This window comes from Alligator sinensis, unplaced genomic scaffold (assembly GCF_000455745.1).
Source record: "Alligator sinensis unplaced genomic scaffold, ASM45574v1 scaffold607_1, whole genome shotgun sequence".
Classification (NCBI taxonomy): Eukaryota; Metazoa; Chordata; order Crocodylia; family Alligatoridae; genus Alligator; species Alligator sinensis.
The window spans coordinates 3,649,944-3,660,606 of record NW_005841935.1 but is presented as its reverse complement, the minus strand read 5'-3'; the positions used below and the strand labels follow the sequence as shown (position 1 = coordinate 3,660,606).

The 10,663-nt window shown below is 46.1% G+C and overlaps 1 protein-coding gene across 2 annotated transcripts in view; it reads left to right on the top strand.

Annotated features, from left to right (window-relative positions):
• The window catches only part of LOC102371460 (neuronal acetylcholine receptor subunit alpha-7-like), a 167,606-nt gene that overhangs the window by 13,819 nt on the left and 143,124 nt on the right, over positions 1-10,663 (top strand). Inside the window, exon 1 of one of the 2 annotated variants that reach the window (XM_025199094.1) lies at positions 8,437-8,464. The exons of the other annotated variant lie outside the window; for it this stretch is intronic. Within the exon in view, the coding sequence (XP_025054879.1) occupies positions 8,437-8,464 (28 nt within the window). Of the gene's footprint in view, positions 1-8,436; positions 8,465-10,663 lie in introns of those variants that run through there. 2 annotated transcript variants of the gene reach the window in all.

Genomic DNA, 10,663 nt, shown 5'->3' with positions numbered 1-10,663 from the left:
TCTCCTTCCCTCCCTCTCCCATCTTATCTACAGAAATAGGGACAAGTTCAAGACATCTGCCCCAGGTAACTCCTTTTCTCCATTGAAGTAGCCTCTGTTGACAGCAGCCCCTTGCACTATCAGGCTTTCAGAAGTCACCTTCTATCCCCACCCTTCATGCCAAGGCAGAAACCAGGTTCAAAGCTAACTGACACAGGTCCTGGAAATGGGACAGTTGAAAGGAAGCCTGCCTGCTGGGGGACTCCCATCTGAGAAGGTCAGTTCAGAAACCTGAAAAAGAGATTTCTTCACCTTGAGAGAGTCTGCACTTTCACTCCTGATGCAGATCTGTTTACGCCACTGTAACAATGTTGCTTCCATAGCTGTGTTTCTGATTCACAGCAATATAGTGCCAGATGAGGGACAGGCCCTGGAGGGACCTGTGAATTCTGTTCTCATTTACAGTGTTGTAGATCAGGAGTCACCCCTTCTAAATTAAATCAGAGACATAAAACCAGCGTAAAGCAAAATCAGAAGCTGACTCCTTGCATCAACACTGCCCAAAAGCTCTCCTCTTCCTAGCTTCCCATTTCTGCTTTTGGACTGGATAAGCCAAAGTCAACATGACCCTTGCCATGCTGCAGGAGCAAAGGTGGCTTTGGTTTTCACACTTAATTATTCTCTCAGCTGGAACAGTGGGGGGAGGCCAAACCAAAGCCCAATGCTGCCGATATTGTACCCACAGAGAAAACTACATCTAACCACTTGAAAGCTGATAGACAAATGCAGACAGGCACAAAGGGATGCTTTGAAAGTGTCACTGAAGCCTTGCTGATATCCAGGGCAGACTTAGAAAACAGGCTATGCTTAAGGTTATGGCCAGTATTCAAACATGATATTTGGAGAGGCAAGGCTGATCAAAATCTGCCAGAATAAAGTACAGTACTTCTAACAATACCTCCAAGGGCTCTGGATCAGGTTCCTAAGGGTCCTCTTTTGATCAATTGCCACTATAATTTGATCAGACGGAGCTGGTCACTCCTTTCCCTATCAAAAAGAGAATTTTAAAAGCAGCATTCAACTTCACTATGACACTGACTCCCTCCCTGGAATCTTAAATATGGAAAAAGCAGATTTTCTTCCCCATTGAAGTAGCCCCTATTGACAGCAGTCACTTGCGCTGGCAGGATTTCAGATTTAGGACCTCTGTCCATTGTCTTTATTGAAGATGCAGAGCCTGGACTAAGGGCCAAATTAGACAAAGGAAGCTCAATTGCACCTGCTTATATCAAAGCAGCATTTCATCCAAAAAGGCTTTATACCATCTTTGTATAACAGGGGACCTCATTTCATGTCCCACATTAGAAGACCATCTCATGTCCAGTTCTTCAACATTCAGGAGAAAAGGGTGAGCAGACTGCTTTGATGGCCACAGCACAATCAAACCTGATGTCGCAAAGGACATATAGTCCCTTCCATTTATCCACTGTGACCCAGCAGTGAAAGGGTTACAGGCTAGATAACTTAAAGTGTACACTGCAGAGACTTCAAAAGTAAAAGGTGTGACTCCATGTAAACCCAGTAGAGCATACTTCTCTAGCCCAATGACTATATCGTAGGCAGAAAAGCGCATGCTTTGTAGGAGGAAATACGTTTCATTTCAGTAAAATAGCTGTTTCTGGGACAATCACCCCTGTCTAAAGCCCACAGTAGCATTGGAAGACATGGATAAACAGAAAAATAAATGGTTGTGGCTGATCTGATCATAAGAGGGAGATTTTCAAACGTGCTGTGTTACTCAGGCTCTGCAGTTAAAGATAAAGCTCCCATGAATTTTTTTTCTTCTAACGTGACCCACACTATACCTTGACACGGCTGACAGTTCTTCCAGATTTCAGGGATGCTGGGACTAATTTCACTGTTTTCTTCAAGTGCTTTGTTTTGTATCAGTAAGATGTAAAGTAGTTCAGCTTTTATTAACATGACTATTGCCAGGAGAGCTTTCTGAAAGAGCTTGGAGGAGGTGGGCCTGTGATTTCTTTGGTGAAAGAGAAAACATTATTTGCATAAAGTGGGGGTGTTCAATTTGCCTGTCCTACTGGGTGCGTGGCAGCAACGCAGCAGTTAATATAGACATCACTCGCCCCTGCACCCCCCCAACTGAAATGCACCCCCCTAATGGGTCTCCATATTCCAGATTTTAGTGGTGGACCTCAGTCCCCACTTACCTTCACACCTGAATTCCTGGCCCCCCAGGAGCCCCAAAAGACAGATGAAATGTCTCCATGGGCTGGATCTGACCTGCAGGTTGTGTCTGCAGGCAGAATAAGGGTGATTCTGTAACTAATTTGCTTGAGTTACAAGATCTGGGTTTGATTTTTGGCTCTGCTTCCTATGTGAATTGGAGCAAATGACCCCTCTGCATACCAGTTCTCAGTCTGTCTTCCACCCTTTGCTGGTCTTGTCTATTTAGACTGCGAACACTTTGAGACACAGATTGTCTCAGGTATGTGTTTGTACAGCACCTTGCACAGTTGGGCCCTGACCTCACTTGGGAACTCAAGCCCTCTTGGGTCCCAACAGCTGTTTATTATTATCCCCACCACTTTGCCCATGTCTACTACTTCCCCAGCTCCTTTTGTGCTCTGACCCCTTTACATGTTCCTAGAAGGCAGAGTCAGTACAAAGCAAATCTCTTCTCTCCATATTCCAGCCTATTCACAATCAACATAGTACTTCTTGTTGACTTGCAGCTGTATCAATTTTTCCCATCAGGGAGCTCCCCGTATCTCCCAGCTCCACGCATTCATTTTAGGACCAATTTCAAAACTGAACTCTCTTTTCTCCCCCAAAGTTCTAGTTCTTCTCATATGGAGATCTCCAAAAGCTTTACAAGAGCATAGTATCATCACTCCTGGTTTGGTAGACAGGGACAATGAGACACAGAAGTGACTTGTCCCATGCTGCTCAGTGATACAGCCAAGGAGGGAGCACAGGCCTCTCAAGTCCCAATCCAGTCTTCTACCTACTACAAAACACTGCTTTCTAAGGGGATTTAGTTAGTTCTTCTTTCCCAGATCTCATTTCTGGGAAAGAAGAACTAACTAAATCCCCTCAGAAAGCAGTGTTAGTTCTCTCCCCACTGCCCTTTCAGGCTGACTTTTTTCTCCCACTTACATCATCTCCATCCCTTGGCACAATGGGAACAGCCAGAAGCAACAATTTTTGCCCAATCTGGCTGCAGAAAGCTGTTTATAGCCGTGACCAAACACAAGTGCACGGCTGCAGATAGCTTTAAAAAATGGCTGATCTGGTCAAAATCTGACTCCTCATTGAATGAAGGGTCAGATGAAGATGTATGAAAACAGAGCATCTTCTGTAACTTTTGTCTGTGCTGCCTGCCAGCCTCCAGCTGTTTTCAGAATGGAAGGAGGGGAAGGGGGCCAAGGGAATTTTTCAGGGCCTGCTGGAGGGTGGGGTAGGCATGTTGGAGCCCCCTGAGGTGGGAAGGAGGCTCCAATTCACCTATCCCACCCTCCAGTGGTGGCTGGGGAACCCCTAGAACTTGCTCCCTTTGCCCCCTCCCATTCTGAAAGCTTTGCAGCCTGCAGGAAGCAGGGGCTATTGCTAGGATAAATGGGCTGCAGGCTGCAGCTAGATTCACCTCCATCCTGGAACCACCAGTGAACTTCAGTTTGGTCCAGGGGGTCGTTGTAAATTCAGAAGGCTTCCTGCAAAGCATTTGTAGTTACAGTGAGGAGCTGCACTTCTGCCTGTGCCCAACCTGAGCACCCCGGGTGAAAGCCATCTCTTCTATACCTTATGCTCTCTGGAGCAGCCATCATACACATTCTTGTCTCATCAGTTCTCTGTAGCAAATCTCAGACCAGACATATTTTCTGCCTTACTTGTGCCTTTTAATTCCTCTTTCTCCCTTTATTGTTTGCCTGTGAGCATAACCTTTAACCCCTATGTTACCCCATGCTGGGTTGAACCTACTGGGTGCATCTACATGGGATGCTTACTGCAGAGCTGCCTAATTAGCTCCACAGTAAGTCTCCATGTCTACTTGTGTGGCCCTATTCGGCCACAGTAAACTAATTAATTCTGCTGCAGGTTAGTACTTGTAAATACAAGTATTATCTTGCAGTAGTGTTTTCTAGTGCACAGCAATGCATGGGGTAGATGCTAATAGGGCTGGCTGGGGCACGAGGGTGCTTCAGTGCAGGGGCTGCCTGCTGGCAAGTGCCCCAGGCAGCCCCTCCGCAGCACATTGAGCCTAGTTGGAGCAGCCCTGCACCGCCCCCCTGCCCGTCCCCCAATTCCCTGCCAGCCAGGGTTACTCTGACCCAGCTCAACATGCTGTAGTCCCGGCCACACATGTAAACATGGCACCTGGGAGGAATAACTCCTTTGTTATGTGTGCCAAAGTTAATTTCACATGTATATGCTTTCACTATGTAGCCCTTCTTATTTTAGTCACTTGTGCTTAAAATACATTATTTCTGGGGAGAGCTCTTGTGATTTGTGCTTTGAATTTACAATTAACCTTCCCTTTAAAGCAACTATAATTTCAGAACAACACAACCTAGTCTATAAAGTGATGATATATTCAGTAGGGAAGCAACAAAGAAATGACACCATTACGTACTTTTTCTGTTTGCGCTGCGCATTTCTTGGCTTTAACACATCTGCATCATTCCAGCAGGGGCACTTAAAAAAGTCAATCTTTATATTATGTAACAAAACAATCTGCATTATCTTTCTGGTATGTTGTTTTGCTTCTGTGTCACACCATTCTGCGCCAAGCTGGGGCCTCTCTTCCCATCCTCAAGCAACATTTAACTCTGCCCAATACAAAGAGACTAGCAGTCTACTTCTACTCCTTTACATCAGTCTTCAGACCAACAAAATGTAGCTCCTTCTGTTCAGAAATCACAGAATATTTTTCACAGTATTCATGGGCATGCAATGAGATTTGCATGTGAGAATCAAACATATTACTCAAAAGGGAAGTAGATAAAAGAGGTTTTAACTATACACAAGAAAAAGTCAAACACAGAGCATATGCACGAGGAGATGAGATGTTATACCTTTCCTACCTGAAGAAGAATACGGTTTTCACAGTACTTTTTCCTGGTAGTTTTTTGTACACATGATACTCAGGGCTGAGGGCATTAAAATAAAAATAACATGCTGGCAGTTGTGGCATAGCCCTGACTGCACATGAGAACAAAAACAGATAGGACACATTCATATCTTTTGGGACTAAGTGACATATGCCAATGACATGCTTTACATCCTCTGAATCTGCATATACTTGTGCACACACACTGAACCATGTGTCCACGTATCTTACCCAAAGTGGATTGAACACATATTTTTCTAATGTGTTTCCCTATTCTTAGGCTTATGTACAGACATCTGAAAAATACTTTATGCTCTAAACCAGGGGTGTCAAACATATGGCCTGCAGAGCCCCACCATCTGGCCCTTGGTGCTGCCTCTGGATCTGATCAGACCCACACAGGACATGATGTACACTTCTGGTGTGGGGCCAGTCTGCAGGCTGGATTAGGCCCACAGACCCCCTCCATCTCCCCCAACCTACCTGATCTGGTGGCCACTCCAGCTGGTCTGGGACTCTTCCTGAATCTGGCAGCTGCCCTGGGATGTGTGCTGCACATGGTGCCTACTCCAGCTGGTCTGGGACCTGCGCTGCACATGGTACTCACAAGTGCCATGTGCAGCCTGGGTCCCAAATTGGCTGGAGCTGGCGCTGCATGCAGTGCTGTCCAACAGGGGTGGCCAGAGTGTGCAGCACAGCTGCTGCTCTAGCCAGACTGCACCACATGGGGTGCTGATTCCAGCACTATGGGAACTGCACTATGCACAGACTGACTGGAGCAACTGCTCCACGTATGCTGGAGAAGGAGGAGAGGGTCTGTGGGCTTGACCTGGCCTGTGGACCAGCCCCATGCTACTCATGTGGCCTACAAGGCTGTATCAGTTTGACACCCCTACTCTAAATCTTCACATTTTGCCGCCTCCTATATTTTATATTCTTAAAACTAAAACAAGACAAATGTTTGTTAATCCCCATATGACAAAGTGTCACATACACTCCTTATGCAAACTTAGCTAGAAGCTCTGTAAGAATCCAATAAGAAGCTACTGCAAAAACACATATTTGAACAGCAGTATTCCATAAGAATCTAGAACAGCTTTAGGATATTTTAGTAATGCCTAATAGAGTCAGTCCTTTTTAGTATTTAAAAAAAGTTTTCTTAAAAGCTTGTTAGTATGTAAACCTTCTCATTTACTGAAATGCTGAACTACTGGACAGCTTCCTAAAATCAATCTTGAATCAAGAGAAATAAAAAAAGATGAACATGTATTTTGGACCTGATAGAGACCTGCTAATAGCTATTTGTAAAAGGAAGGTAAAGGGTTATTTTTCAAACAGTTATGGAGGGCAGTATGAGAAGTCTAAGAAAAAAAAGGTGAATCAAGAACTGTGTGCATAACACTCAGCCCTTTGCAAAAGCAAAGTAGGAAAGAAAAACAATAAAACATTAGCATGAAATCACTTTCTAAAAACTTAACACACAAAACCAGCCAAAAGAGTCTTGATTCCTGGGGAACAGTGTGAACAAAGGAAGAAGGTAATATATAAAAAGTAAAGTATATATATATATATATATATATATGTATATATATAGCCAGCAGTGCTCAGATTGAGACATCTCTGTGATAAAAATAATTTAAGATATTATTTAAAAGAGGGAAGAAAAACACTGTGGGTAGATATCAAGTAGGAGCTAGTCCTGGCATCTGTAGACAACAAACAGAGGGAAATCCTGGTCACAAACCTGATTAAGATGCAGTGAATATAACAAAAGCATCTAAAGGCATGACACAGACTTGTAGTGAGAGACAGTTTCTACCCCAAATAACTTCTAGTCTAGGTAGAAAAAGCAAGAAAGGAAAGCAGAGGCAGTAAATGACTTGCCTGAGTCACACATCAGGTCAGAACCCAACTCTGATTCTAGTCTGTTGCATTAGCCATTGGACTGCACAACATCAGAAGGGACTATTTGATGTCCTCTTCGCTGCGGACTGCCGCATCATATCTTAGGGCCACTGATGGATGGGTGGCTGGCAGTCTTCCAGGGCGTCTGGCTCCGCTGCGCAGGTCCAGACAGTTCTTTCATTGTCCGCAGGTTGCACCCTAGGGGCCGCCACATATGTTTGGGCGGCTGGGCGCCATACAAAACATCAACTGATTACTTGGGACAACTAAAGAGCAAACAGGGTGTGCACGTGAAGGTCAAAGGGCCAAAACAAGTGCTCCCCAAGGGGACACCGAGCAGAGCACCCCAGACAGCGCCCACCAGCTCACAAACTGAGAAGCTAGAGGAAAGGACTAGATGCTTGAAGGGTGTTTATGCCGGAAAGCTTGAAAAGAACAATTTTCTAACTATTTAGTTGGTCTAATAAAAGATATCACATCTACCCAAAAAACCATGTCTGCCTGTGTTCTTTGACCAACATGGCTACAACCAACAACCCTAAATCCATAAACCATTTTGCAGATGGAAGCTCAGACAACTTGAGCACATGGCTAAAACAAAAAGCTCCAGAAGACAGCCAGGTCCTGTGCCTTCCAGGGCTTTAATAACCAGCTGTTCAAAGTTACCATTATAATATTCAAAACTTCACAATCAAAGCAAGCAAGGCATGATATACTCAGGGCAACAAGAGGGCATGTCTCTGGTGGGGTGGGGTGGATGTGTTGTTGCCCTCTAATGGCTGCTCTGTCTTGCCAAAGATTTCGGCGCACTTTTTGAACACTGATACATTCATCTTAATGATTCATATGCAACACCATTGCAATAAATACCATATGCCACATGCACCTTCCCCCCCAAAATCAGCCCCTCCAAATTGTAGGGCATATCTTAAGCAAGGAAGCTGATTTTCTGCCCAGAATAGAAGCACCCTGATTTGATGCAGCAGGACTGGAACCATAAAGTCAGTTGACTTTATGGTTCATTGCTCTTCATGGCTCTTAATGGCTGTCTCTCCTTTTAATGGTCTCTATATTTCACTTATCAAGCTTAGCTTTCTTAGGGCAGTTTTGTTGTCTGATAGCTGAGTGATAGCTGCTCCTGATCTTCTCCTGTTTCCCAGCCCTGGAAATGTTGTAGCTCTTTCCAAAATCATAGATCCACCCATGCAGAGCAGTCTTCAGCAGCAGCTAGGGTTTCAGCTTTTAACAAAATAGGAAAGGGAGGGTGAATTAGCTGAAGATTAGGCTCTGTCCCTGTTCTATGCAGTCATAAGTCTAGAAAAATCTTTTTTACTTCTTTCTGCATTCCCCAAAACAAGGCACATGTCTTATTTTGGGGAAAGTTGTATGCAGGCAAATACAGTATTGTGTGCATAACCTGCAATATGGATCTGCATTCCCTTCTAGTGGCTAGTTTATGCACAAATCTTTAAGATTCTGGGGCAGAGATAGCATTAAGGAGCCTGGGTTTTAGCTTAGTACCAGAGACCCTTGTGATTTTAGATCCAAGGTTCGCAGGTTCAGTTCCTTAAACCATTCCATCCAAGGCCTTGCATTTCCTCTGCATTTAATAGGATGAAGAATGGAGGCATTGTAAATCCCTCCACAATAAAAAAGGAAGCCAATGAGAGAGGCAGGGCACCAGAAGCTGCACCTTCTGCTCTTAACTGCTGTGCTTGCTAAAATACCCCTCCCTGCAAGGCCCGTTTGGGTGGAAAGAAAACACCTCTGGGATAAGCTCCTCCCATGTAAAGAGCAGTAATTCTGTGCACAAGTCCCAGGGGTCCCTCACAATCTGTATATTATGAACAGGATTTGGAAGAGGCCAGAGTTACCCATTCAGGTCTGTGTCTTTGCACCAGTTCTCAGGCCTCCTGAGCCCACTTCTGGCTCCCTGCCAGTCCATTTCCAGGGACAGAGGGCCTCCAGCACAGAGGGGATCCTACAAATGTAAATGAGGGTTACACAACCTCTTAAGCAACCCACCAACTCATCTTCCTAAAATTTGCCTTCTTAGTCTTGGTCTCTGGGAGGTCAGTGAGTTTTCTCCATTCTCCCATGCTGCTGTCATTAGGGGGAAAGAAGGAAGCAAAGCATGGGAAATCTGTAAATGGTTCAGATGGCAAAGCCAGCAGCAAAAGATGGGAAGTTAGATCTTCTCCCCCATATGCTCAGGTAGGAAAAATCTACTGCTCTTCAGGCCAGCTAAGCCACACTAGGCAGGAGCTTGAGGCAGCTGCCACCTGCTGCTTCCACAGAACAGGTCTGTAGACTTTTCCCCTGCATGCTATTACCTCTCAGGTTGCAGACAGAAGTTATGTTTGTTGTGCAGTTGGCAGTTTGAAAGAGCTGTACAGCTGTGCCCCAGGTAGTCCACCTGCCCCTCCCTCCAGAGCAGGCTGAGCAAACCCTGGACCAAGCTGCCTTCCCTCCCTTCCATTCTGAAGACAGCAGAGTGGGGGTGTGGGGGGAAGGAGAGGAGGGAGAAGGGCTACAGGAAAGAGGCTGAAGACATGCAGCTGCTCCAAACTGCAGCTCAATCCCGCAACCCCCCTGCAACAGGCTAATGACCACCGTGTCAATTGATGGGTGTGTCTCGCCACCTTGGCTACTTTGCGCCAGGGCTACTTGCCCACCACAACTTTTTGTTCAGTGGAGTTTACTTCCAGAGGTGATGTTCAATAGTTCTTCTGTGCCCTGGTTGACTCTGCTAGTGAATCTTCTGTGGGGCTCCTCCTTCCCTACACCCCACCCATTTCCGCTTGGGTGTTTGGATCAGCTTGGATGATGCAGCTAATGTGATGATGGGGTCCTCCCATCCTTTGCTGAGGCCTGGAACCAAGGACAGCTGCAGGAAGTCTGGCTGTGACCCTGTAGCCTTGGTAAAACTACAACCAAACAACAATTCAACCAAAATAGCTTGGATGTGGTGGTGGGCAGGGGAATGATGGCCCTGTGCCGAGTGCTTTCTTTCAGCATGTGGGGTTGGGCAGTTTTTCATGCAACTATCTCCCATGGACGATCCACCCAAGGATGCCCCACTCCTGAACCTGCTTCCAAGATTGTGTTCCACCTGGCCAGGTACTATAGTGTCATGGGGTGCATCCTTTTGTGCTTGTTTTCTGCTAATGGTTCTGCAAGTCCCCTGATGGGGTACTCTGGTTCTGTGAATGATTTTGGGGGGGGGGGGGGTGCAGCTAACTAAGTCCTATGCTGGCTTCTCCCTTCCAGAGGCTTCAGCCACGCCCATTATGCCACCCTCTCCCAACCCCAGCTGACCTACGTGCTCCAGTGATGACTCCCACAGGTGCGGTGTGGCATTATAGGGTTACTGCTACCCGACTCACTGGCTGCAGCAATCCAGCTGGTGTCGAAGGCAGTACCTGGGTCCACCTGGGCAAACTGGGCTTTACCCCCTTTTCTGGGGATTTTTGCCCTGGGGGGAGTTATCAGCTCCCTGCCAGCTGAGGAATCTGCCTCTGAGTGCTCCCTTGGCACCCTGTTGGTGCCTTTAGCCTTCGCCGTACCTTCTGGCTTGCTGGACCAGGCCGTCCACACTTGGCCACTTCTGGCCACAGGGAGAACTTCCAGCTCTGTTGCCAGTGTTCCCCC